This window comes from Doryrhamphus excisus, chromosome 2, assembly GCF_030265055.1.
Source record: "Doryrhamphus excisus isolate RoL2022-K1 chromosome 2, RoL_Dexc_1.0, whole genome shotgun sequence".
Classification (NCBI taxonomy): Eukaryota; Metazoa; Chordata; class Actinopteri; order Syngnathiformes; family Syngnathidae; genus Doryrhamphus; species Doryrhamphus excisus.
Genome location: NC_080467.1, coordinates 15,638,073 through 15,666,004, shown reverse-complemented (window position 1 = coordinate 15,666,004; position 27,932 = coordinate 15,638,073). Strand labels below are relative to the sequence as shown.

General features: G+C 37.6%; 2 protein-coding genes across 6 annotated transcripts; one reads left to right on the top strand and one right to left on the bottom strand.

Annotated features, from left to right (window-relative positions):
- Positions 1–285: 285 nt before the first annotated feature.
- spp1 (secreted phosphoprotein 1) lies at positions 286–6,794 on the bottom strand. Its single transcript, XM_058063803.1, has 8 exons — positions 6,716–6,794; positions 4,490–4,559; positions 4,258–4,302; positions 4,120–4,194; positions 3,307–3,372; positions 3,079–3,213; positions 1,301–1,654; positions 286–1,023 (listed from the first exon to the last, which is right to left on the bottom strand). The coding sequence occupies exons 2-8, from the start codon at positions 4,541–4,543 to the stop codon at positions 706–708; spliced, it is 1,047 nt and encodes a 348-aa protein (XP_057919786.1). The 5' UTR covers positions 4,544–4,559; positions 6,716–6,794; the 3' UTR covers positions 286–705.
- Positions 6,795–16,571: 9,777 nt separating this feature from the next.
- Positions 16,572–27,547, top strand: LOC131118614 (uncharacterized). Of its 5 annotated transcripts, XM_058064648.1 has the most exons (18): positions 16,572–17,123; positions 17,746–17,884; positions 17,966–18,128; positions 18,239–18,431; positions 18,648–18,719; positions 19,203–19,277; positions 19,577–19,651; positions 20,046–20,120; positions 21,448–21,553; positions 21,812–21,882; positions 21,957–24,000; positions 24,158–24,244; positions 24,898–24,948; positions 25,049–25,087; positions 25,197–25,247; positions 25,362–25,391; positions 25,644–25,697; positions 25,846–27,547. In XM_058064648.1, exons 2-18 carry the CDS (start codon positions 17,776–17,778, stop codon positions 26,088–26,090), a joined length of 3,540 nt encoding a protein of 1,179 aa, XP_057920631.1. In that variant the 5' UTR covers positions 16,572–17,123; positions 17,746–17,775; the 3' UTR covers positions 26,091–27,547. The 5 variants fall into 5 exon arrangements, with proteins under 5 accessions (XP_057920631.1, XP_057920630.1, XP_057920632.1 ...); XM_058064647.1 differs by having other exon boundaries at positions 16,572–17,884; XM_058064649.1 differs by lacking the exons at positions 25,049–25,087; positions 25,197–25,247 and having other exon boundaries at positions 16,572–17,884.
- Positions 27,548–27,932: the final 385 nt, after the last annotated feature.

Sequence of the window (27,932 nt, the reverse complement as noted above, 5' to 3'; positions counted from 1 at the left end):
TTTGTCTATATGTGCCCTGTGATTGGCTGGCGACCAGTCCAGGGTGTACCCCGCCTCTCGCCCGAAGACAGCTGGGATAGGCTCCAGCACCCCCGCGACCCTCGTGAGGAAAAAGCGGTAGAAAATGAATGAATGAATGAATGATCACATTCCATGAGAACATTTAAAATTTGACAAGGCAGACGGAGGATCATATGGTTTTATGTAAAATAATTTTATTCATATTTTAGACAAGGTACAAAATACATTACAGTAAACCACGCAATTCACGTGATGACACCGGCAGACAACAGCCATGAGTTAAACACACATACAAGGCTAATAGATGGTATCGCGTGTGAAATGATGACACAAATTTGGCTTAAATTGCACATTGCCTGTCCATTTGCTAATATTTAAGTAACTGCAAACATGTTTGTTATTTAATGGAATTTAATGGAATTGTGGGAACAGGTCACCATGCCTACCAGAGCACAGAATGCCAAGAGTGATCATCCTACAGCAGAAAAATCTCTGATCTGTGATACAGTGCAACCTGTTTATATCGATACATGTCAACACCGACCTTGTGGTTACACTATGAGGATTTGGTTGTCTACGATTGGACTAATCGAAATTTAGAAAGTGCCTCAGAAGATTACTCTCGAATGTGGCATGGAGTCTTATACCAATCTATGCGACGCCACACCCCACTTCCTGTATGACTTATTTGGCAGTGATGACCACCGAGTTGGTGGTGGTGGGTTCGGGGCCCATCCCGTGCTCATCCGAGTCACTCTCGTCGGAATCGCTGTCAGAGGCTTCAGGCTCCTCGCTGCTCTCTGTTTCAGACTCCTCTTCCTCTTCTTCTGGGGTGCTGGAACTTCCGCTATCAGCGTTGCCAGCGTTATCCTCCTCTTCTTCTTCTTCCTCCTCCTCAGGAGCAACATCCTGGCTCTCGGAAGGTCCAGAGGTGTCCAGATTCTGGCTCTCCTCATCAGGAGTGCTGCTATCCTCCTCTAGGTCAGAATGTGCCTGATAAGTCTGAAAACAATAGGAAGATTATGGATTTGTAGACATTTTTTCATCAACGGCCCTTGAACGCACCATGGCTAAATAAAGGCTACAACATGGAGCCGTATTTAGGGCTCAAACTTGTATTTATGCTGGGTAATGACAATGTAAGAGCTTGGGAGATGAATCTACTGATTACGACAGTCACTTTTATTGGAAAAGTTGATCCAAAATTAGGAGTAAGTCATATTTTGCCATTTTGGAAGGGATTAACTAACTAATACTAACTAAATAACCTGAATCTTACCTCCATCTTGTACACCTTTGATGACTTCTCCACCTCATTGCCAGTGGGCATGTCGTAGCCTGTTTTTTTGTCAACGTATTGGTAGGACTTGTAAGGTGAAGGACCTTTGGAGTAGCTCTTCTCCTCCCCATAGACGTAGCTCTTGTAATCACCGGGGTACCCCCCCATGCTGTCCCCACGACCCGAGTCTGTGTCTGTGATGATGGTGGGCACCAGGGGCTCCTCTGTAGTTTCATCCAGGGGCTCTTCTGTCACTATGACGGGGGTCACGACCTCAGGAGCGACGGTTGAAGCCTCGCCCGACTCTGAGGATTCTTCCTCATCTTCCTCCTCCTCCTCGTCTTCATCACTGTCCTGGAGGGACAAAAGTGGAGGGAAGAATGTGATAGATATCCCAGTTGACAGTTTGGAAGTTTGCTAACTTCAATAATGGAATTTTATCAGGTTTTGCAGCAAAAATGCAAAAACCAGCAGTAATTTTGCGAGAATAAAGTCAAAATATTAGGAGAAAAAAGCTGTCGCATTGAGAAAATGCCAATCATAAGAGAATAAAATCCTATGAGGAAAAACATCTTTAGTAGCATCAAGTTGAAAGAAATATATATATTTTTTAATATCATATAATACAGTATATGCAATACAATACATTATAAGACATGCCTTAATTAGTCCCACAAGGGGAAAATGGGAAAATATGGGCAGAAAGTCATAACAGAAGAAAGTCGACTCGAAAAATGAGGGGGGAAAGCTATAATTTTGCAAGAATGTCAAAATATTACTAGAAAATGTTGTATTCTAGCAAGAAATCTGCAATTTCACAAGAATGAACTCATGAGAAAAAATAACCCCATGTGATAGATATCTCAGTTGACAGTTTGGAAGTTTGCTAACTTCAATTTTTTTTGCTAACTGCATTTTATCAGGTTTTGCAGCAAAAATGCAAAAACCAGCAGTAATTTTGCGAGAATAAAGTCAAAATATTAAGAGAAAAAAAGCTGTAGCAGTGAGAAAATGCCAATCATAATTGAATAAAATCTTATGAGGAAAAACATTTTTAGTAGCATAAAGTTGAAAGAAAAATATATTTTTTAAGAAATCCTCATATCATATAATACAGTATATGCAATACATTACATTATAAGACAAGCCTTAATTAGTCCCACAAAGGAAAAAATGGGAAAAATGGGAAAATATGGGCATAAAGTCATAACAGAAGAAAATCGACTCTAAAATAAGGTGGGGAAAGCTATAATTTTGCAAGAATGTCAAAATATTACTAGAAAATTATGTATTCTTGCAAGAAATCTACAATTTCACAAGAATGAACTCATGAGAAAAAATAACCACATTTTAGTAGCATAGAGTTGAAATATTGAAAAAAAATTGAAAACAAAATTTAGGTTGGGAAAAAGGTATGAGAAGAAAGTTATTATATTGAAGAAAATTACCAAATTAAAATTTTAAAAACCCTGCAAAAATTGGAAGAAATATGTTTAAATAGGCACCTTTTTTCACCTTTATCACCAAGCTTAAAATGACGTGTGTTTACCAGAAAACCTTTCATTAATTCATTTTCTACCACTTATCCTCACAAGGGTCACGGGGGGTGCTGGAGCCTATCCCAGCTGTCTTCGGGCGAGAGGCGAGTACACCCTGGACTAGTGGCCAGCCAATCACAGGGCACATATAGACAAACAACCATTCACACTCACATTCATACCTATGGACAATTTGGAGTCGCCAATTAACCTAGCATGTTTTTTGTTTTTTTTACTTACACTTTCCTCAGATTCATCATCATCATCATCATCATCGTCATCGTCGCTATCTTCATTGTTGACAGGGGGCGTGTCTGAAGCAGCAGGATCAGTGGTTTCATAGATGGCAACAGCGGCAGTGTCCACTGCTGCTTGCTACAATAAACACCAAATCTAAAATGTTACCAACACCAAACAAAGACGTGATATTACAAGATTAACTTTATGTCTGATTCCTTCGTGTCTGACCTCATCAGAACTGTCTGTGCTCTCATCTGAACCAGCAACAGGTGATGAAAAAAACCTCTGGAAAGCCTGTAAGAAGTTATATTTATCGGTGCTTATTTACACTCACAAAGGCGCAAGTGGCAAATTTTTAAAGGGAACCTATTTTGCTTTTCCACATTTCTGATCTATAAATGTTGTTGGAATGTTTTCAGCTAATTAGGTTTGCACATTTGGAAGGGATATCCTTATATGGGTATGTTGTGTTTGTCAGAATGTTTGTTCCGGTGTAAGGAAAATATTTTTTTTAGCTTTTGTAAAGAGGCAAGCATCAGGCAGAAGTGGTTGGAGTTGCTGCTTCCTGGCCAGCAAGAGAAAAATTATTATGTTTTGTGAACATGGGCTATACAAAAGCTGGACTGTTCCTCAAGTCTGACGCATTTCCAACATTACTTGGTCATCTTGAGTCAAAAGAGCTAGCCGTAAGTGACCATTTTTCAATTTTTATTTTGTGTCAGTAATCGGAAAAAAAAGAGCTCGGCAGCTCTCCGGAAGTCCTCAGGACCTCTTGGGAGTGTGATCAATCACAGCAGAGTGAGTGTACCTGTAGGAAGGCTGTAGGTGGAGTAAATTAAACAGGAAATCCATATGTAAACACTGCAGAAAGAGGTGCAGAATCTGGAAGATCTAGAAAGCTTGTGCGGGTTATTGTATGTAGCTGCTCTATAGGAGTCCGCAATTCAATACAAAGGGCTGAAAATGAGCATAATAGGTTCCCTTTAAAGAAAATCATTGATTGTAGCACTCAACTTTCAACCGAGTGAATCAGTGTCGTACCCTGATAGCTGCTGCACGGATTCGTGAAACTTCGGCCACCTTTTTCCGGAAGAGCGGAGCCGCAGGTCGTCTCACCTGCAGACAAGGTCAAACGTCAGTCAAAAGAGAAAGTCTGATTCTGAGTCGGATTATACGCACCACTTCTTCGGAGCTCTCTGCAGAACTGTCAGAATATTTTCTTTGCTGCAAAGCAAATAATCCAAGTCAAGACAAAACTATTAGAAAATGATAGCAGCTTTGAGTCCAAGCCAAAGCATTAGAATGAATGGAGTCACTGCTTCCATACAATGAATATGCTGGAGTTAATGGCTTGAAAGCAAATTGTCTTTCACACCTCAAAGGAGTTCAAAACCAAGAGGGAATTACTCACCGGTCTGCAAAGAACTGCAGCAAAGAGCAAAACAAAAACAAAGGCCACTTTCATGTTGTCCGCTGAGTATCTACATGGAAATAAACACAAATTTTCCAAAATAAAAAAATACAGCAATACAAACAATAATGTATCGGTATTTGTATTCGTTATTAAATGTCCAAACATTGGCTGTCTCTCATATTGTGCACTTCCGTACTTAAAGTCTTTTTAATGCTTATGCCTTTCAGCACCTGTGTTTATTATTATGTAAATAGAGTTGTCAAAATTTGCACCACGTCTGTTATGATGGCAACAATGATGGCAGACAGAAGCACAGTGGAGCATCTCCGTCACTCTTTAATAACTTTAATTCTAACCTGAAAACATCAACACCATTGAAATTCCAACACCATAAATTCAGCCGTTCAGGGACACTTAGAACATCAAAACAAGGCCTTTACGATGCATATAGAACATGGCAACAATGCAATTGGAATGAAATTAGAAAATAAGTCATTTACAGACAAAATGTACATAAAGCAGACCAATGGCTTGACAGCAAAGCTCTTATCCGAACCCCGTAACCTTAACCTAGACCTAACTTATTCCTAGTATGAAAAAAGATGACATATTGGCAAGTTGTTACATACCAGTTTGATACAACGTGACATCCATCGTATCAAACAAGTCCTTATTGTATTATATCCGTACTAGAGATTTGGAAAACATGCATTTGTAGCATCTAATGCCTGATCAACAGCATGTATATCAAACCATGCAACTTCCTAGTCGAAATAGGTGTATCGCAATGACAGCATTCTAAGCTAGCTTATATTAACTTGTTTTCTTGTATTCTAAATTATTCTTTAAATTATTATTATTCATCCAAAATTATTTAAATTATTTGTGCAATTTACTGTTTACGCTGTACATTGTTGATCACATTTGATGTCATTTATTTATTATTTATTATTTATTATTTATTATTTATTATTTATTATTTATTATTTATTATTTATTATTTATTATTTATTATTTATTATTTATTATTTATTATTTATTATTTATTATTTATTATTTATTATTTATTATTTATTATTTATTATTTATTATTACATTTTTGTGGGACTATTCGTGTTTTAAAAAGTCGGGTAAACCGACCGGTTGTGGTGGGAAAACGACTATTAGCATCGGTGAGCTTGTAATTTGAGCCTCAAAAATTTAGCCTGTTACTCCCGTGTATTTAAAAATATGAGTACAACCAAAACTTATCATTATTGTTATTTATTCTAAATTATTCAAATTATTTGTACAAATTACTGTTTACGCTGTACATTGTTGTTCATATTTGATGTTGTCTATTTATTCTCCACATTATTATTTATTATTTATTATTTATTATTTATTATTTATTATTTATTATTTATTATTTATTATTTATTATTTATTATTTATTATTTATTATTTATTATTTATTATTTATTATTTATTATTTATTATTACACTGGAGCCAGTCAACGACATTTCGTTGGCAATTTCACTACTGTGTTATTGTGCAATTACAATAAAGAAAGTCTAACCTCTAACCTAATGCAAAGAAAAGGGAAAGAAATATGTGTTCATGTTCCACCAGGTTGAATACCCTTGAATGTTTAGCTGTTCTCTGTTTACTGTCTTTGTGTTGGTGCTGTTGAAGATCTTCTGAACTCCAACGGGAAGCAAAGCAAGGAACGGTTGTGGATAAAACACAGGTGTAATTATTTTACTTTTTTTTTTTTTTTGTATTGAAACACAGCAAAGACTTCAATTATGACCGTATGCCACAAAACCAAAAATATGTGCACAAATGAAGGCCCAAGTTCTAAATCCACACACACACACACACACACACACACAGAGAGAGAGAAAAGGCTAACATCTCATTCCAAAACCATGCCTACTAATCTACTGCCACTTAGCCGCCACTTTCCTGGTTCTTTGGCTTTCCACCAAGTTGCAAGGATTTTCTTTTACTGAGCCTCACAAAGAAAACCTGCAAGACCCGACACTGATATCGGTCAAGCTCAAACCTAAAAATGTTGGATGTGGCACCTAAAGGGACACAGTTCCACACAATTCCACACAAACCCTTGTCAAACAACAAGTTTCCATATGTTCTTGCAGTTATTTAAAGTAGCTTTTACCAAACAAGTATTAGCTTCATTGCACCCACAATATGTTCAAATGTCATACATTGGTTCTGACCTTATATGGAGTAGCAGGAAACTGCAGAGAGAAGATGTCAAGATGATGTTTGAGCTCAGTATGTTCCTGGATGTTGTACGCTGCCCTGTGATGCTGCTGCTGCTGCCTCCACGCCTGGCTTATAAACCCTTCTGATTCCGTCAACAGCCAATCAGAGCTGAGCTTGTGATGTCATGAGGTTAACCGCTCCGTGATCCACGTCTTGTCTGTCACCCCCACTCTTCCTGTGGTTGGTTGGTGGTGTGGGGGCTAAAACACACACAGACGCACACACACACACACAAACAGGGAATGATGTTAGTCTAGGGACATGCTCTGGCATGATGTAGATAAAAAAACATCAACATATACCAAGAAGTACCATGACAGTGATTCAACTTCCCTACAGACAGGGAAATGTCTGACTAAGTTCCCTCGGGATAATTACCAATTTCTCAAAAGGGGGAGACGATCATCTTAAGATGTCAAACAGGACGAGACTAGCCAGACCCATACAACCAATAAAGCCATTCATTCATTCATTTTCTAGCCAATCACAGAGCACATATAGACAAACAACCATTCACACTCACATTCATACCTATGGACAATTTTAAGTCACCAATTAAGAAGTTTTCCAGAGAAAACCCACACAAGAGAGTGGAATCGAACTCCGGTCTCCTTGTTGTGTTGCCTCCGCGCCAACCACTCTAACACCGTGCAGCCATAATACAAATTTATTTACATATAGCTGTAGATGTATTGACCAAGCTCACAGGTTTGTTGCACGGTTATTGCACAGTTTATTGCATGGTTAATTGCACAGTTATTGTACAAGAGACTGACAACTAAAATGTGCATATGTGGGACGAATCTGTGTACATGTGTGTACGTCTTTGTATTATATCAGGGGTCTCAAACTCGTGGTCCATACCTATGGACAATTTGGAGTCGCTAATTAACCTAGCATGTTTTTGGAATGTGGGAGGAAACCGGAGTACCCGGAGAAAACCCACGCATGCACGGGGACAACATGCAAACTCCACACAGAGATAGCTGAGATTGGAATCAAACTCAGATTTCCTAACGGTGTGGCCTGCACGCTAGCCACTCGCCACCGTGCAGCCAAGTTGCCAAGCCTATCAGCTCTTAAATTAAGCTATTTTCATTATCATCATTACATCTGTCCACAGCGGATCTTTTTGATCCGCATACTGATTTCAACTGAGCAAATCACACACAAAAAAAACTTCATACAAGCCAGCATTGATCAATAGTTTCGTGGTTAGAAAGCAAACCTAGCATGTTTTTGGAATGTGGCAGGAAACCGGAATACCCGGAGAAAACTCACACATGCACGGGGAGAACATGCAAACTCCACACAGAGATGGCCGAGAGTGGAATTGAACCCTGGTCTCCTAACTGTGAGGTCCGCGCGCTAACCACTCCACCGCTGTGCCGCCCTACCACACAATATTCAATATTTATTTTATCATCACTACACCTCAAAATTCATACATTGTATCATCATTCCACCATGGAAAAAGAATGGTTCAAATTAAGGCCCCCGCATTTATATGACATTCATAACTCTGATGGGTGTATGTAAAGGTCTTACCGTAACTGTGAATATAATATTCCATTATGTCACTGTTATTTTGTTGACTCAGGTTCGTGTCTGATACTGTTTGTGGAAACGATGGAAAGAATAAGAAGAAACAAGAGGCGAGAGGCGGGCTACACCCTGTACTGGTCGCCAGCCAATCACAGGGCACATATAGACAAACAACCATTCACACTCACATTCATACCTATGGACAATTTGGAGTCGCCAATTAACCTAGCATGTTTTTGGAATGTGGGAGGAAACCGGAGTACCCGAAGAAAACCCACACATGCAAGGGGAGAACATGCAAACTCCACACAGAGATGGTCGAGGGTGGAATTGAACTCGGGTCTCCTAGCTGTGAGGCCTGCTCGCTAACCACTTGTAACCGTGCAGCCGCTGTAACAATAAGCTTTTTTAAAACACAGTTCCTGGCCGACATCTTTGGTTCAAAACTGTTGTTGACCACTGGTGTAGGAAAACCACACAGTCACCTCCTCATGTTGGTGTGGGATGACATTCACTCTTCAAACTGAAGTCATTCCACATCACTCAATGTGTTTTTTTTTGGTATGGTCAATACCATACCAAAGTCAACCCCGTTGAGTGTTCATTTGGGATGAGGACCATGCAAAAAAACAGCAACCACCCCAAACTGGTAACTAGGGTTTTATACTGAAACTCGGTATTGCACTAGGGCCATCATAAATTATGGTAACCATCCATGTGTGCACAGTCACACACATGAACAAAGAACATTCTTTTGTGTTTGACCATCAAGCGTGCAACCATCAGACCTGAGACCATATGTTGTGTTTGCATTATATTTGAATGTCTTACTGCAGGGGTCTCAAACTCAATTTACCTGGAGGCCACCGGAGCTAGGTTCTGGGTGAAGCCGGGCCGCATCAGGTTTTCAAAAAAAACCCAAAACGCATTTATTAAAAACTAGAAAAAAAAATCAATAAAAAAATCTATCTTCAATGCTTTTGCTTCTGCTATACCCTACACTTTTTCAGTACTTTGGTTCCGGTTTTCCACACCAAAATATCTGATAAAACATTCCACTCTTCTCAAATATCTTAATTTTTATTTTTCTATACACAAAATAAGATAAAAAATAAATAAACAAATTAAGAATAAAGACAATAAATCAATCAATCAGTAACAAATAAGTAAAATAATAATAAAACAGCAAATAAGAAAAACGTAAGAAACCACATACAGTTGGTAGAGAAATTATTTTTTTCAGATTCAAATGTACAGTATTAACAGTTATTTAACCTTTAACATGAACATTAATGAAACTTAATCATTTTAGCCAATTAGCAAGTTAGCATCGTACTCAGTTCCATCTGGGAGCAGCGTGGTAACTTTAACAACATGTTTGATGAGATGCTTTATCTTGACGTGTATTTTCCGTTTTATTCCAAATCATTTCCTGCATTTATTTGTACCCAGCGTCATAAGCCTTTAGCTTCATTGCTAATCCAAAGCAAAACAGGACGGGGTAAAAGGGTAGGGTAACAGTATGGGCGGGGCAAAATCATGTTGTGTCTGTCATTTCAACATTAAACTTTGGTATCAAGGTGGGGGCCTCAAACTAGCGGGCCGTGAGTTTGAGACCCCTGTCTTACGATATTATAATACTTATAGTAATCCCTTGTTTATCATCCTTATTTTTGTTGTCAAGGCATTGAAAACCTGTTTATGACTTTCTGCGATTAAATGTGATTAATTCTGAGTTACCTGCAGCACAAAAATGTTGATTAATCACGATCAAATATTTTAATCGACAGCCCTAATTTAGACGTAAAAACAGACTAAATACATTGTCTGTTGCCAAATGATTGTTTCCAGACATACATGCAGTATGCATATTCTCAATGTAGAGATGCAGCATTTATAAATTGACAGAATCTTTCATCCCGATTGAGTCGAGTGGTAAAACTTCCTTTGCAAGGACATTCTTTTGTGTTTGACCATCAAGTGTGCAACCATCCGACCTGAGACCATATGTGGTGTTTGCATTATATTTGCATGTCTTACTGTATTATAATACTTTTAGTAATCCCTTGTTTATCACCCTTATTTTTGTTGTTAAGGCATTGAAAACCTGTTTATTACTGTCTGTGATTAAATGTGATTAATTCTGAGTTAACGGTAGCAAAAAATGATTAATCACAATCCAATATTTTAATTGCCAGCACTAATTTAGACTTAAAAACAGACTAAATACATTGTCTGTTGCCAAATGATTGTTTCCAGACATACATGCAGTATGCATATTCTCAATGTAGAGATGCAGCATTCATAAATTGACAGAATCTTTCATCCCGATTGAGTCGAGTGGTAAAACTTCCTCTTACTGTATTATAATACTTATAGTAATCCCTTGTTTATCACCCTTATTTTTGTTGTTAAGGCATTGAAAACCTGTTTATGACTTTCTGAGATTAAATGTGATTAATTCTGAGTTAACTGTAGCCCCCAAAAAGATTAATCACAATAAATTTTGGGGGGGTTAAAGCATTGAAAACCTGTTTAATAATAATAATAATAATAATAATAATAATAATAATAATAATAATAATAATAATAATAATAATAATACATTTTATTTATATTGCACTTTACATTACGGAAATCTCAAAGTGCTACAAAGAAAGCATAAAACCTACAGTGAAGTGATAACACAACACAACAAAAGGTATATATATATTTATAAAAAATTAAAAAAGGCTAAGAAAAGGCTTTTGTTTATGACTTTTTTCGATTAAATGTGTTAATGAGTTAACTGTAGCCCAAAAATGATTAATCACGATCAAATATTTTAATCGACAGCCTTAATTTAGACATAAAACAGACTAAATACATTGTCTGTTGCCAAATGATTGTTTCCAGACATGCAGTATGCATATTCTCAATGTAGAGATGCAGCATTTATAAATTGACAGAATCTTTCATCCCGATTGAGTCGAGTGGTAAAACTTCCTTTGCACAACCTGCAATTACATTTAAGTGTCTCTGTCTGAGTGGATGTCTGACTTATGTCTGATATATGGGCCGCGTATACAGAACAGCATGACTCTCACACTGCTGGGGAGTTTAGAGTTCGCCTAAATACACACGGCACACACACTCAGCAATGCATATTAGTGAAATTATATTTACTATATGGTCCAGACCTATTTAAAATGATACTATATTTCTGTCACCACACAATCCAGCCTGTTGATTGCATGCAAGTCTTTCGAAATTTGTCTTTGTGGTTGATTTTCTAAACGTAGACTCCTAAACTTAACCACGTTACTAATGATGTGTGCAATGCCAAGATGTTGCATAACCTTATAATCACTTCATCCTATTCAATTACAAATGTGTCCCTTCTTATGCCCTGTGAGGGGGTCTGCCACAGGGATTTTGCATTGCGAACCACCCGTGCAACAGTGGTATTGATTGAATAATTTAAAGTGCAGAGTGTACTGTATACTGTTTACTAGCAACTCTCACAATCAGCAACATCTTTGCTATGCTAAATGTCATTCTGGTTGTTGCTGTCGACCAAAGTGGTTTCAACGTACGATAATGTTCTTTGACTTACTCTCAGTAGTGTTGGTTTTGGCCTGATTACAGTAAGGCAGTGCGTCATAAATCGCATCTTATAGATGTGCTAATTTCAAGTTGATGAAGCCTCAAAGTCAAAACGATATAATTAGATATAATTAGACTCGATAAAAGCTTTCTTTTTTCTTAAAGGAATGTTTTTCCCTGCTCGGTCTTGTACGTCGCAAGTGATTTGAGTTGCCTCTCCAATGACATGGAACACTTTGGGTATGTTTTAATTGTCATTTATACAGTACAGTGCTTCCTGTGCATACTGTGACATGGAACTGCAGAGATTTTTGAAAAAGGTGTTATAAAAGAACCAAAACCTCAAGAAGGAGTGTACCGCCCAATTAATGCATGACGACAAAATGAGACAGAAAACAAGCTTTCATACACAAACAAAAGTCTGCAGTCAGTTTTACAGCCTCTCCCAAATGTTCCGTGGTGATTGGGTGGGCTGTTCTGTCTGTGTCTGACTTGTATTGTCACACTTCTTGTTTCCATTCAGACATGATTAAGCCTTCATATTTTAGTTGTGATATATTGTTATAAATAGCTGAAGTACTACAGTACTATTTTCTTCTTATTTTCTTCTTTCTCTTTGGGCTTCAGGGATCGCCACAGCAAATCAATCATCTCCATCCAACCCTGTCTCTCTCACACACCGACTACCATCATGTCCTCCGACACTACATCCATAAACCTCCTTTTTGGTCCTCCTACCTGGCAACATCCTTCTACCAATATATTCACTATCTCTTCTCTGGACATGTCCTAACCAGTTGGGCCTCTGTATGTAATGTGTATGTAACATGTAATGTCCCTCTGATGTACTCGTTCTTGATCCTATCCATCCTGGTCACTCCCAATGAGAACCTCAGCATCCTCGTCTCTGCTGCCTCCAGTTCTGCTTTCAGTCTCTAGACCAAACAACATCGCTGGTCTCACCACAGTTTTGTATACTATATATACATACAATATACATATTAGGTTAATTGGCAACTCTAAATTGTCCATAGAGTGTGAATGATTGCCTGAAGTCAACTGGGATAAAATGTAGATACAATAATTATAGTGTTAGTTATCACCCTTATATTCATTTGCTTAGACAATAGAAAGTGTTTGAATGTGCTGAAGAAGAAATGTTCCTGTGACTCTGATCAGAGACCCTCAGCGACCCCCTTGTCCTTGATGCGCCAACAGCAGATGTTCATGTTAATCCTGCAAGATTAATCCATAGGTATGAATGTGAGTGTGAATGGTTGTTTGTCTATATGTGCCCTGTGATTGGCTGGCGACCAGTCCAGGGTGTACCCCGCCTCTTGCCCGAAGACAGCTGGGATAGGCTCCAGCACCCCCCGCGATCCTTGTGAGGAAAAAGCGGTAGAAAATGAATGAATAAAAGTGTCACAGTTTGAACCTGACAGATAGACTCCAGCATACCCTTGCAAACCTAGTGAGAAAAGGCAGCATAGGAAATAAATGGATGGACGGTCAAGTATGGAATCAATTAACAAGAGATAATTGCATGCGCTGGAAACACTCTCAGACCAGAATGCAGATCTCAACTTTTTATATGAGCAAAAAAAAAAAAAAAAAAAAAGCAAAAACAAAATTGATGACTCTGGAATTACTAGTCTGTTTTCAAGCATCACAATCTTCTGTGCAGAACTGCTTGGTTTGGCATATGTTTCAGACAAGACTTTTGCATTCGTTCAGGGTGTTATTACGTTTAGAGGCTTAGCTTTCTCAGTCTAGGACAGCAGGATGGAAGTTTATGTCCACAGATGAGGATGAAAGACACTGGATTCAAACCGATCTGTACAGTATTACTATACAAAATGGGGAGATGGATTCATTAACAGAGAAATCTCCCTTCTAGTTTCATGTTGGACGCTTTGCAGAATGACTATGTTTGATTGACAGCCTTTAGTTTGCCCCACTCGGGTGTGTTCCTCAGTTGTGGCTGGGAGTGTATGTTCTTTGGATTATTGGCTGGAAAATGTAGATTTGTTTTTGTAGAAGTTGTGAATTATGGACTTATTTTGAGTAAGATGTTTATGTTTCAATAATACATTTATTTCAAGGAGGAATCTACCTGATTAAAGTATCTGATTTGTTGCTGTTAATTTGTCAACAATTTGTCTATATGGTAATATAGTTTTGTAAAAAAATAAAAAATAAATAAAAGACTCAATTTCCCGCAAGTGCTTCGTATAGTCTGAGCTATTTTTGTCAAAGGGTGTGGCTGCAGAGGGGCTGCATGGGATATTTGTGTCTGTGAGGATGACCGCTGTGGTCATGTTGTGGTCGGACTCAAACCAGACTTTTACGCGCTTGACAGAAGTTGGGGGAAAAAAGGGAAAAAAAGAGTGATGGGGATAAAGGAAAATACACAGAAAGAAAGGAATCTGTTCTTTAAACTGCATTAAATGGCATGGAGCCTTTATTTGTGAAATATTTTTTACACAGTTTGAACACACTTCACTAGCCACTATTGACATCTGTGTAATGGTAAACCAAGTACTATAGAATTGTAGTACTATTTCTAGTGAGCAGTTCAGCACATGACCTGAGCTATGGAGTATTACATTCCACAGTCCTCATTTTTCTTGTGTCATAACCTCATGTCATATCCACCATCACTGTGGTATGAATGTGATACATTGTCATTGTGGCACACATGACTTTGGTTTCTTCCATTGTTGTCCAAGCCAACCATAGCGGTGACAGTCATCATGAGGAAAACCCCTTCCTTGTGGTTTCACCAGGTCACTGATGTGTTCCCGAACAAAAATGTTTTGAAGAGAAATCAGCTGGATATCAAGCCACAACACTGACATTTGGTTTTTTTTTTTGCATTGTATTAAAAAATGTAACAACAGTGGATCGAACTCATACGCACAATTCAGGACCTCAGTCCTGAATTGTCCTCAGTCACGCTAAGTCATTAATAATTTATAAATATGTGATAATACTGGTAAAATGTGCACATTTTCTACAAATACCGAGAGGGAAGGAGAGGGTTCTGGAGCAATAGTTAATAATATAATATAATATAATATAATATAATATAATATAATATAATATAATGTAATGTAATGTAATGTAATGTAATGTAATGTAATGTAATGTAATATAATATAATATAATATAATATAATCATTCATTTATTCATTTTCTACTGCTTTTTCCTCACAAGGGTCGCGGGGGTGCTGGAGCCTATCCCAGCTGACAGGGTACACCCTGGACTGGTCGCCAGCCAATCACAGGGCACATATAGACAAACAACCATTTACACTCACATTCATACCTATGGACAATTTGGAGTCGCCAATTAACCTAGCATGTTTTTGTTTTTGGAATGTGGGAGGAAACCGGAGTACCCGGAGAGAACCCACACATGCAAACTCCACAGAGATGGCCGAGGGTGGAATTGAACCCTGGTCTCCTAGCTGTGAGGTCTGTGTGCTAACCACTCGACCGCCATGGCGCCATATAAAATAATAATAATAATATATAGTAATATAATAAAAAAGTAATATAGTAATAAAAATAGTAATAGTAATATTGTAAATGGTGATCCAAAAATGTCTAAGTCAACTCGTCAAGTTGGTTTGAAAAATGTGTATCAATTAATCTTGTTTTTTTTTTTGTTTGCTATGTCTGTCATAACATAAATCCCATGAATATGATCCGTAATCTACTTTTCTACTGTACACTGAAAAGTAAATACACACATTAAAATTGTACGATGTTTCATTTGGGGCTTAAAGCTGGGCATAAATCTGTACATTATTTTACATCTTGGATTGATCAGACGTTGTATTGTTTATTATTCAGCTATATGTGTATGTGTGTAAGTGATCCTTTACGCTATGATTATTTCATATATATGAGATGTGTGAAGTGAGATTCATGCAAACATGGTAATAAATATAATTTTAATGTATAATAATAATTTAAAAAAATTTAATAATAATTTTTCTCAAAAGAACCACGTTCAGTACCACAAGCAGTTTTCCAACTGATTTTATGTCATCAGCTACCACCCAAAACATGCAAACAAAAGAAACCCACCTTCAGTGACTGATGCACGGTCGTGCCCACTGTCCTGTTAAAAACACTGTGCATTTTATGAAACAAGTTTAAAATTGCAAGGTGCATACTTGATAACGTATTGAAAGGGGAGTAATATTTTATGCCAGCCATATACGCAGAATGCTTGATGCCGCCCTTTTGCAGCATGCAGGTCTGAACAGAGTGTTAAAAGAAATCCAGCCTCAGTGACTGATGCACGGTCGTGCCCGCTGTCCTGTTAAAAACACTGTGTATTTTATGAAACAAGTTTAAGATTGCAAGGTGCATACTTGATAACGTATTGAGAGGGGAGTAATATTTTATGCCAGCCATATGTATATGCAGAATGCTTGATGCCGCCCTTGTGCGGCATGCAGGTCTGAACTAAAAGTAACTAAAATACATTATCCTTAGCTCAACCCTAGTAGGGACCATGGGTTTGTATTGTTTGTGTCTAAACCTTTGCCCTGTACCGCATTAATTAATAAATCATACTGTTTCATGGTTAAATACAACTAAATGTTATTTGTCAAGAAACAGGCATATTTAAGCAAATGTTATGTATGTGTGTGTGTGTGTGTGTGTGTGTGTGTGTGTGTGTTTGTTTTTGTGAATTATGAGGACATTTGACAAGAATACACGCAACACTGTGAGGACATTTTGAATTATGAGGACAGGGTCGGTGTCCTCATAATTCTGCCAACGTAGAAGTGTTTCTATGGGTCTAAAAAGCTGAAAACCAAATTTTCTCCAAAAGTCCTCACAATACACATATACCAGAATTTGTGTAAAATCTGTGTATCGCTCTAGCACCCCTGTAGCCAGGTCCTGGTATTGCACCCCTGATGAATTATTCACACTTGTGTAAATTTTAAAGCTTCTGATTGGCTGCCGGGCGGAAGGTACCCACAATTACGGATTGTGACAGAAAAGTTGTGTATTTACTTCGTCCTGATTGGCTGACTGGTAGAGGGTCCTCATAATGTAGGATTTTGTCAATTGTGTGTATTTAAATTCTCAACACCGATGAGGTGACCGCTAATCAGCCAATGAGCTGCAGCCCCAAGCTTCCTGGCTTCCTGCTACAGCGTGAACACGTTGCCATTTAATTGTCTACTGCACTGGAGACACGAGGTAAGAATGAAAGCACACTACTATGTTTCAAGTCCATAAAGTTTGCAATCCCAGTAAGGAGAACACTGTATGTCAACAGCATGTAAACCAGCTAGTACTATCTTAACATACTAACTGGTTAATTTATGTTAGCACGACATGGTATGCTAGCCTAGCTTAAAGAGCTATTTAAAGAGCTAGGTACATGTTAGGTACACAAGCACATGTTAGCATTAAGCATATAAGTTTTCATTTAGTCTTTGAAACAAATATATTATACCTAACAGCACAAGTAGATATTGTGCCTTGTGTTTTTTAACCTGCTAAATTCACTTTTAATACAAACTAAAAGACATGACTTCCTATGCTTGTTCTTTTGTCACAAAGTAAGTGGTATGTATTAAAATATAATGTAGGTGACAATGCATGCACCTGATGTAAATTTCAGATGGTCTTAATCTAGTTTAGTGTAGTTAAACAGAAACAGCAAGTGAGTTGATGTTTCTGTCTTGATCCTTGACTTAAGGGGGAACAGTGTTTAAAATGTTTTACTTGCACTATTGCACTATGACAAAAAGTTAGATGTAAAATGTTTGGTAACAGGTAAAACTGACATACTTAAGTTCTTATTTATTGATCAAAGGCATCATCTTTATTGAAACAAAGCGAGGCAATGAGGCCGCAGAGGGTGAAAGTAAAACCAAAAGAAGAGGCTGCATACTTTGCATCCTTAGGAAAGGACAAGGATGGATTTGATATCCGTTTTATAAATTCATTCAAAGGTGAGTTACAAGATGGTTTAGCATGAATTAAATCTTGTGCTAATCTCAAAACTTTGACCCTTTGTCTTTTTTATTTTTTAGGTCGAGGAGTATTCAGCAAGCGGCATTTTGAGAAAGGAGAGTTCCTCATCGAATATCGAGGACAGGTCATATCTAAACAAGAACATGAAAACAGGCTACATATATACCATGATGCCCTCAAGGTGTTCATGTTTGAATTTCGGTATAATGGAAAGAATTTGTGGTATGTATATTGTCACACATAACTTGCAGTATGTCGTTTTACACAGAAAAACTATTCAACAAAAATAACAATAACAGAGTTATTCATTTTGTCATTTTTTGTAATTTTAGTGTTGATGCTGCTCAAGAGGATGACTCCCTCGGCCGACTTGTAAACGATGATAATGTGAGCCCAAATAGCAAAATGAAGACGATCACTGTCAATGGGCAGCCTCATTTGTGTCTATTTGCAACAACGGACATCAAGCCTGGTGAAGAGATAACATACAATTACGGAGACTCTGACTGGCCATGGAGGTTAAAGGTACAGATGGAATTTGACAAAATACTAACACATTCCTGTGTGGATCTTCTATAATTTTACAGTTTACTATGCACAGGAGAAAACAAGTGTGCCATGTCATATTACAAAATGAATATGGTATATCAATACTTTTATTGTATTTCTATTCCTTCTACTAAACCATTTGACAATGTTATCACAGGTACACAGCTAATTGCTTCCTTGTATTATTTTCAGTGTCCCACAGTGAAGGAGCCGGTTTGTTCTGGGGATTTGGTCAGCCATGGAAAAATAATTGCAACTGACAAGGTAAATGTTGCTGATGGTAAAAGATTTTACAGTAAAAGAGCGATCTTGGCGACATTAGATGAGTCCAATACATTGTGGAATTAGGAATGTTGTATCCAACCATTTAATTAAACTAAAAATATACTGAAGTCAGACCAATTGTTCCTAGATATATATTTGTTTTCTTTGCTCACTACTTGTGTGCTATAACAGGTATGCAAAATGTATTATTGAATTATAATTATAATATATATATATATATATATATATATATATATATATATATATATATATATATATATATATATATATATATATATATATATATATATATATATAATTAAATCATTAATCAGATGTGTTTTGACAAGATCACAACTGAAGGAGATCCACAACCTGCTGTTGCAACCATGTCATCGGACTCCTTCACAGATGACTTGAATCATATTGCGATCATGCTGTCCAAAATAAGTATTTGATAAGATGTCACCCCTTATTTTTCAGGAGAACATAACTGAGGCAGATCCACAACATGCTTCTGTGACCATGACATCTAACTCCTTGATCGATGACAAACAGGTGACTTACTCATATTCTGAATGTTGATCAATGTTGATAAAACTTTGTTGGCTGGATGTACTTACTGTATGTGACTTTGCTCGATGTGTCCGTCCTGTTTACACATACTGAGGACTCATTATGGATACTGCTAAGTGTTAAATTTGTCTACATCACATCATCTATGTTCACACTAACAGTTACCACTGCACCATATTACAGTCATCAATATGATACAGAATTGTGTTTTGAACTCTGATATTAGCAGTTACTGTCTGTTGTGCTAAAATGATGTAAGCCTTTTGTTTTTCTGTCACAAGGTATCAGCTGCCACAGATGGTTACCATGCAGAAGAGGCCAAGATGTGTGTTTCCCCGAGTGAAACCAACGAACAGGTAAATTCATTTCCACTGATTTTAGGTATAGTTTTTCTCTCAGATTAGCTGGATGTAAAGGTCAGACTTGTACATGTGACAAATATTTGTGTGTGTCTGAATTATTTAACGACAATGGCTGATATTCCTGACTTGTTTAATTTAATTATTGCTATTGTTGTTGTCAATCTGTTGTGATTGTGGATTGATGTATGGCTGGTGAGCTACAAATGAATTGCCCCTTTGGGGATAAATAAAGTTTCCTGAATCTGAAACATCAAACTAAACTGCTTACATGAATGAGTGTACAACAACTTTTTTGAACATTATCCCTCTTATGGTAACTCACTACATACAACTGGTGCTCTTGTTCATACCTGGTTATTTAATGTGATTTTTATCCCTTATTCTTCAGGACAACCAAACTGAGACAGATCCACAACCTGCTGATGCAAACAAGACATCTGACTGCTTGACCGATGATAAACAGGTGATTTACTCTATATTCTGAATGCTAATCTAGGTCTGATGTTATGCAGGGACAAAATACTGTTGGCTGGATAATGTCAATATTGAACAGACCGAGTCAGGTATAGACATAAAGAGGACTATGTTTGGACCCTATACACTTTTTTAATAATTGAGATGGGTTTCTAACATTAAATGTTACACACACACAGTCCTCCTTCTGTCCCTCCTTGTCAGGTATAGACATTATGAAGACTATATCTGGGCCCTATACACAGGAATATTATTGAGATGGGTTTCTAACATTAAATGTTACACACACGCAGTCCTCAGTATGTGTCCTAGTCAGGTATAGACATTATGAAGACTATATTTGGACCCTATACACAGGAATATTATTGAGATGGGTTTCTAACATTAAATGTTACACACACACAGTCCTCAGTATGTGTCCTAGTCAGGTATAGACATTATGAAGACTATATTTGGGCCCTATACACAGGAATATTATTGAGATGGGTTTCTAACATTAAATGTGACACATACACAGTCCTCCTTGTGTCCCTCCTAGTCAGGAATAGACATTATGAAGACTATATTTGGACCCTATACACAGGAATATTATTGAGATGGGTTTCTAACATTAAATGTTACACACACACAGTCCTCCTTGTGTCTGTCCTAGTCAGGTATAGACATTATGAAGACTATATTTGGACCCTATACACAGGAATATTATTGAGATGGGTTTCTAACATTAAATGTGACACATACACAGTCCTCAGTATGTGTCCTAGTCAGGTATAGACATTATGAAGACTATATTTGGACCCTATACACAGGAATATTATTGAGATGGGTTTCTAACATTAAATGTTACACACACACAGTCCTCAGTATGTGTCCTAGTCAGGTATAGACATTATGAAGACTATATTTGGGCCCTATACACAGGAATATTATTGAGATGGGTTTCTAACATTAAATGTTACACACACACAGTCCTCCTTGTGTCCCTCCTTGTCAGGTATAGACATTATGAAGACTATATTTGGACCCTATACACACAAGAATATTACTGAGATGGGTTCTAACATTAAATGCTACACACACGCAGTTTTCGGTATGTGTCCTAGTCAGGTATAGACATTATGAAGACTATATTTGGGCCCTATACACACAGAATTAATGCAACTGTATTTACATTTTAATTCATTGGAGCTAACGGAATACATTTCATTAATTTTTATCTTCAATCAGGTGGTAATACTTATTGTTGTACTTATTTGAATCTTTTAAAATTTGTGATGCAATTTTAAAGTCACTGTTTTTGTTGTTGGGTTCAACAGGGCTGTAAGCATGACTTGGTCTCCACAGTAGTACCGAGCTTGGAAAAATGTGCCCTGTGTACTGGACCCTTTTCTGCCTTGAAATGGATTGGTGTGAGATGTAAAGGTTGGTATTACGTCTTCATGAGGAAAATGCATGTGAAAATGCAAGTGCATGTATAGATACACTATGTATCTATTACTAAACCACAATTACTGCAACTGACTGAATAGACTGCAGTTCTACAACTGCTAGACTGTAGAAAAAAGGATAATTTGTATGAACAACATGATTTAGAAAGACAATCAGTGCAGAGGGCAAAAAGTGCATTGTAAAATCCACAGTATATGCACTGACGTACATCTGTCTGTATTACCTGTTTAGTTTGCTCCTGCTTCTGGCACAAATCCTGCTATGTCAAGAGGATGAAGACTGACTCTGAATTCCCGCCATTTGTAAGTGTATTTAAGAAATTGTATTGTTTAATTCTTAAAAGGTCAGTGCAGTGATCTTTCCCCCCCACTATCAGGTTACTGAAGGAGCAAGTTCAAGTGAAGAGATATCAGATGAGGAATATGTACCTGACTCTTCCAGTGACTCAGAGAATTCCGGAGATATTTCATTAGGGCCTTCAAAATCTTTTCAAGAAGTGCCTGATATTGAAGTGGTCTGCACTGAGCTTCCCTCTGAAAATCTGGAAAACACACCTTCCCAAGAACACCTCTTAGATGAAGTGACATTACCTGATGTTAGAGAAGCAGACACTACATTGCAGCTTGAGAAAACTTGTGATGACTCCAAGCAAGCCTCAGGAGGGGTTCAGCCTGAAGTTCAGAAAGGCAGTGTTGAAGATACATTTCAGACCACTGAAGAAACTGGAGAAGACCACCATGTACAGTCTTCAGGCATATCCTCTTCTGCAAGCAAGATAAATTATTGCTACATTTGTGGCAAACCACAGTCAAAAATTACTCGTCACCTGAAAACCCATGAGAAGACAAATGTGGAAGTTGCTCGAGTTTTAGCATTCCCAAAACACTCCAAAGAACGACAAAGACAGCTGAACATACTACGGAACAAAGGAAATCATAAACATAATACAGATGTTTTAACAAGTGGGACTGGAGTGCTGAAAATGAAACGAAAACCCAAGAAAGTGCAAGACGTTAAACAGTATGTGCATTGTACGTATTGCCATGCTTTGTATCTTCGGAGGCATCTGTGGCGACATCTTCAAAAATGTCTCTCAAAACCAGGAGAAACCAAAGGGCAAGGAAGAACTAGAGTCTTGTCCTTGGCCACAATGTCAGAGTCAGGCCTACCTCAACAGATATCCCAAGGTGTGTGGAAGCTGTTAACTGTCATGAAAGATGATGACATTTCTGCTGCTGTGCGAAGTGACTTCTGCATTCTTCAGCTGGCGCAGTCATTTTTCAACAAACATGGTCAAGATCCCACCAAATATGAATATATTCGGCAGAAGCTTCGTGAAGTTGGAAGACTTCTACTAATACTGTGTAAAGAATTTTCCATATATAATCTTGAGGATGCTGTAAGACCTGTAAATTTCCATTCAGTTATCCAAGCAGTCAAGAAGGTGTCTGGGTTTGATGAAGAAAAGCATTGCTACAAAACGCCAAGCCTCGCACTTAAGTTGGGTCATTCATTGCAAAAGATTAGTGACATCATCCATTGCAGAGCTTTAATGACAGGAGACAATGAGCTGAAAAAGTCAACCCAGACTTTCAAAAAGCTTTACACCTCAAAGTGGTCTGAACTTGTCTCTCATACTGCTTTGACCACCTTGAATGAGGCGCACTTCAACAAGCCATCCACCCTGCCTTTTACTGAAGATGTGCAACGTCTTCATCAGCATCTTGAAAAGACAGCAGATTTGGCATCTGAGAACCTGGGAAAGATGCCTTCACCACAAGTGTATGGTGAACTTTGCAGAGCAACTTTGGCAAAGATCATATTATTCAACCGAAGACGTGGAGGTGAAGTTGCAAAAATGCAATTACACAGCTTCATCGGAAGAGACACAACACCCCTCCATAAGGATGTTGCTCTTGGCCTCACAAAGTTTGAACAAAAACTCTGTGAACATTTCAGCCGGGTGGAAATTAGGGGTAAAAGAGGACGAAAAGTTGCTGTGTTGCTATCACCGGACGTGGTTGATTCATTGACACTCCTCTTGAAAAAAAGGAAGGAATGTGGAGTTCCAGAGGAGAACATTTTTTTGTTTGGAAGGCCCCACTGTTTAACTTCATACAGAGGACAGGATTGTTTAAGGACGTATGCAAATGAGTGTGGTGCTCAGAACCCAGAACTCCTGAGGTCAACCCAGTTACGCAAACATGTTGCAACGTTGTCCCAGGTCCTGAACCTCAAAAACCATGAACTGGACCAGGTTGCGGACTTCCTCGGCCATGATATTCGTGTCCACAGAGAATACTACAGGCTTCCAGAGGCGACAACACAGCTGGCCAAAATATCCAAGCTACTGCTTGCCATGGAGAAGGGGTCCATCACAAACCTTCAGGGCAAAACTCTTGAAGAGATTGAGATAGAAGGTATTGTTTAAACTAGATTAACATTTCATACATTTTACAGGCAATTATTCCTTGATGATATTTAGCAAAACATGACTTGTCTACAGACTACAATTTAGTGACTTTATTATAAAAATAAGTTAATGTTAAAAAGTAATTGATCTTTTTTGTTTGTCAGATAACCTTGACTTCACTGCTTCTGAAGCAAGTGAAGAAAGTGAAGCTGACGGAGAGGATCAGCCCTCAGATCCACAAACAGACATGGGTAGGTGTAGCTAAATGTAGACAACCCATGTCCAGTAGTCAAATTGCCTACTATAGCACTTCCTATTATCTAAATGACCAAGAATCTTCAAACGTTCAGCTAGATGAATGAAAAGATGGAATATATGTGAAATTATATAAATCCACATGTAGAGCGTTCTATGATGCTCTCTCGTGAAGCAGAGTATATACACAAAGGTTTATTTGGAAATTGATGCCCAGTAGTCACACTGAAAACGAATGAAACATGATGAATGTTAACATCTTCCATAGTTTCATAGTGTTTGGGCAATATGAAAGTGTAGCCAGCATTAAACCATCTGAAGCGCAAAGACTGTGCCTCCCGTTTGCTCTTTACTCAGTTGTTTCCTATTTCATTGAACTTCTTGATTGTACTTTGTCCATGGAAGATGTGAAAACCTAATACATACACGCAGTCAATGGCTAACCAGTTAATACATTTTTGTCAGTGGCACTTCTACTAAATAAAGACTTTTTTAATTAAACAATGAGGATCTGCACTTATTATAGTGGCATTGTCCGATTTGCATATCAAATATTGACATGTGCTACTGATAGTTTTTTAATATTATCTGTGCACCTTGCCTGCATGAAGTACATTACCCATTTTAAACTGTGATGTATATTTTACAGGACAGGAGAGAGCTGTGCTACCTGTCAACAACCCTTCAGCTGCCTCAGATGGTATGATCCTGTGTCAGTCCACCAAGCATTGTTTCGTACATTGTAAGTACAATCAAAAAGTGTGGAGGGTTATCGTAAATCGGTGTTTCATATTCCACAGACTTCAGAGATGACTCTGCCCTTCTAAAGACTTCTAGTGGTATGATCAGAGATATAATTGATTAACCATCAAGAGATGTGCTGTGTTGCCAGGTTAAAATATTATGTAAAAAGGTGACTTAAAGTGAACTGTGATGTATATTTTACAGGACAGGAGAGAACTGTACAACCTGTTGACAACCCTTCAGCTGCCTCTGATGGTATGATCCTGTGTCAGTCCACCAAGCATGCACATTTCTGATCCACTACTTGCAGGTCAGCTGGTGCTGCTGTTATGGTCTATTCTAATCATTTGTTTGATATTCCATTCATAGGTGACACTGCTCTTGAAGGGACATCTAAAGGTCTTTTAAAAATATAATTTTTAAAAGCAATTAGGAAGCATTAGTAGCATCCCCACATTTTAAAACTAAAATCAGTGTGCTGTTTTTTTTTAATTCTATTATATTTGATTGAATAATTGTCATTGCACACAATTTGACCTTTATTTATTTTTTTATTGGAGTTTTGGCTTTATTACCTATAATCAAGCTACATAACAACACAATTTTAACTCTATAAACACTAATACTGTTTTATTTGCTGGGTTTTTTTAGAGGATAATGGGAAGAAAAAGTCCAGCAGGAAAAAAAAACGTCATGAACAAAGTGGTAAATCACACCTGTACAGACACAATTGAATAACCTGTATTCAAATGTAAAAAGGAACATGATGTAGAGGGTGCATGAGAAATGCAAAGGAAATAATTGTTCATCAAGGGTTTAGTTTCTTGTTTACAACGTACTTTCTTTTTTATAGCGATTACCAAAAATGCTGGAGTGGACGATCCCAGGAGGAAAATAAAGCATCCATGGTCTCCAGCTGAGGTTGCAGCTGTGATGAGACATTTTAAAGATCACATCAACAATGGTAAACTCGTCACTATGATTCAGTGCCAGCAGTGCAAGACCGCTGAGCATCATGTTCTTGCCGACCGCACTCTTCAAAATATAAGAGATTTTGTTAGAAATCGTGGCATAACACTGAAGAGGAAGAACCAATAAGTACAGAGAGAGATGATGTTTTGTTTTTATGTGTTAAAAGATAAGAGCTGAGCTCTGTTAAGTGGCGACAAAGCCACAAAAAATAAAGTTGGTTCTTTAACAACTTTAACAACTGGTTATACCTGGTGTAATGTCTTTGTCTATCAGATATGTATTAATAGGTTTTACCCGAGGTGGATAATGACTATTGTATACTGAGGATGTCTTACACACATGCCACAGATCAGGTATGTCTTTAAATTTCACAATGGTATTGTGTTCATCTATTTGTCCTCATATACTGGTTGTGACCTATTAATGCACATTACTTTCATTTTTGTGTTTGTGTGAATCCATGTTCCAGCAAGTCACCTGTGACCCTCCAAGTCACATTAGTGTCAGTGTTTGTGTGTTGTATAACAACAGTCCTTATTAATCAAGTTGGTTCTTATAATTCTCCTTTTTGTCATGGGCGGGGTTTAGCAGCTCATTAACTTTGTCCTTACAAGTCGTCGTAGTGTCAGGTTGTTGTAACTTGCGTTGCTTTTTGTGTTTCTGACTTTTGAAGTGAGATTTGCAGAGTACAGCCCAAACCAAATTTTTTGATATATGCCACACCTCTGGGAAACAAGCGGAAAGGGGTGCCACCCTAATACACCAAAAAACTTGTTTGGCGAGAGGTGTCCTTGTAGTTCACAAAAACCCGTATGTGTGTGTGTGTGTGTGTGTGTGTGTGTGTATAGAATTCCTCTAATGTCTGTGGTTCAAAGTGTGATACTTATAGTGGTAAAAAAAAAAAAACACGTGGGAAGTTGTGTGGTGAATGACACATGACAACAGATTCATCCTCTTTTATGCGTCGGTGTCCCAATATGGACATTTTTTTTTTAATGTTTGTGAATGTGTTGTTTTGTAGAGTTCTTTTGAAACAAGTTTAGGTGAAATGAGGAGTGTATTACTCAAAGGGTATACAGTATATGATTGATTATGATGCTTTTTGATCATGCTTTTCAGGGTTTACCACAACATTTTACTCTGATGCAAGAGTACATTGTTTTTTCCATGTAGAGCAAATGTGGCTCCCTGAATTGTTTTTGACCACAGGAGGGAGTGTGTGCATCATCCTAAAATAGTATGCCCGGTTTAAGAGCCTGTGAACCTGGAAATGCCCTTGCTGTAAGCCTCTCCAGCATATTTTAAAGAGCTTAATGACACACATAATGACATTTACACAATATACGTGACATTGGAACAATCTGGCATGATACTAAAATTGTAATCTTTTCTTTATTAATTTCCTTTGTCATTATTACAGTGTCCCGGGAACCATTTACATTGTAAAATACAATATTTCTAAGCCAAAAAAAATTTTTTTTAAGAGTAGCAATATGTACAAAAATAACAATGAAATATTACTATAATACAAGCATAAAGGTTAAAAACTGGGAAAAACTGTTGATTTTTTATTTTTGTTAATACTTGGGTTGTTTATATTGTTTATTTTTCTATATTGTGTATTTTGTACTGCTTAACTGACTCTGTACTCTTGCTGCTGTGCAATACAAATTTCCCCACTGAGGGATGAATAAAGACATATCTTAATCTTAAAGGTACATTTTTTTAAAACTCTATAATATTATGAGACACAAGAATAAGTTGCAATTTCAGTAAAATTTGGTTTATTCAGCAACAGAAAAACATACCTGTGAGGCTAAATTTAGATAACAAGCCAGTCAGTCTAACAAGCCGAGTTCACCAAACTCCCAATCTCATTCCAAATCACTGAATGGCAGAAGCAGCTTAAAGTTGTCAAAAGCCCAGTTTGTCCCAAGTGGAATGTTCACTCCTTGGTTCATGTCAATC

Excerpts from the sequence above, each read along its gene's own strand:
- spp1 (XM_058063803.1), bottom strand. The coding sequence starts at position 4,543 with ATGAAAGTGGCCTTTGTTTTTGTTTTGCTCTTTGCTGCAGTTCTTTGC. Across the intron at positions 3,214-3,306 it reads GCACAGACAGTTCTGATGAG|CAAGCAGCAGTGGACACTGC; the intron begins GTCAGACACGAA and ends TGTTTATTGTAG. Across the intron at positions 1,024-1,300 it reads CAAAGGTGTACAAGATGGAG|ACTTATCAGGCACATTCTGA; the intron begins GTAAGATTCAGG and ends TATTGTTTTCAG.
- LOC131118614 (XM_058064648.1), top strand. The coding sequence starts at position 17,776 with ATGAGGCCGCAGAGGGTGAAAGTAAAACCAAAAGAAGAGGCTGCATAC. Across the intron at positions 18,720-19,202 it reads AAATAATTGCAACTGACAAG|GAGAACATAACTGAGGCAGA; the intron begins GTAAATGTTGCT and ends CTTATTTTTCAG. Across the intron at positions 24,001-24,157 it reads TGAAGAGATTGAGATAGAAG|ATAACCTTGACTTCACTGCT; the intron begins GTATTGTTTAAA and ends TTTGTTTGTCAG.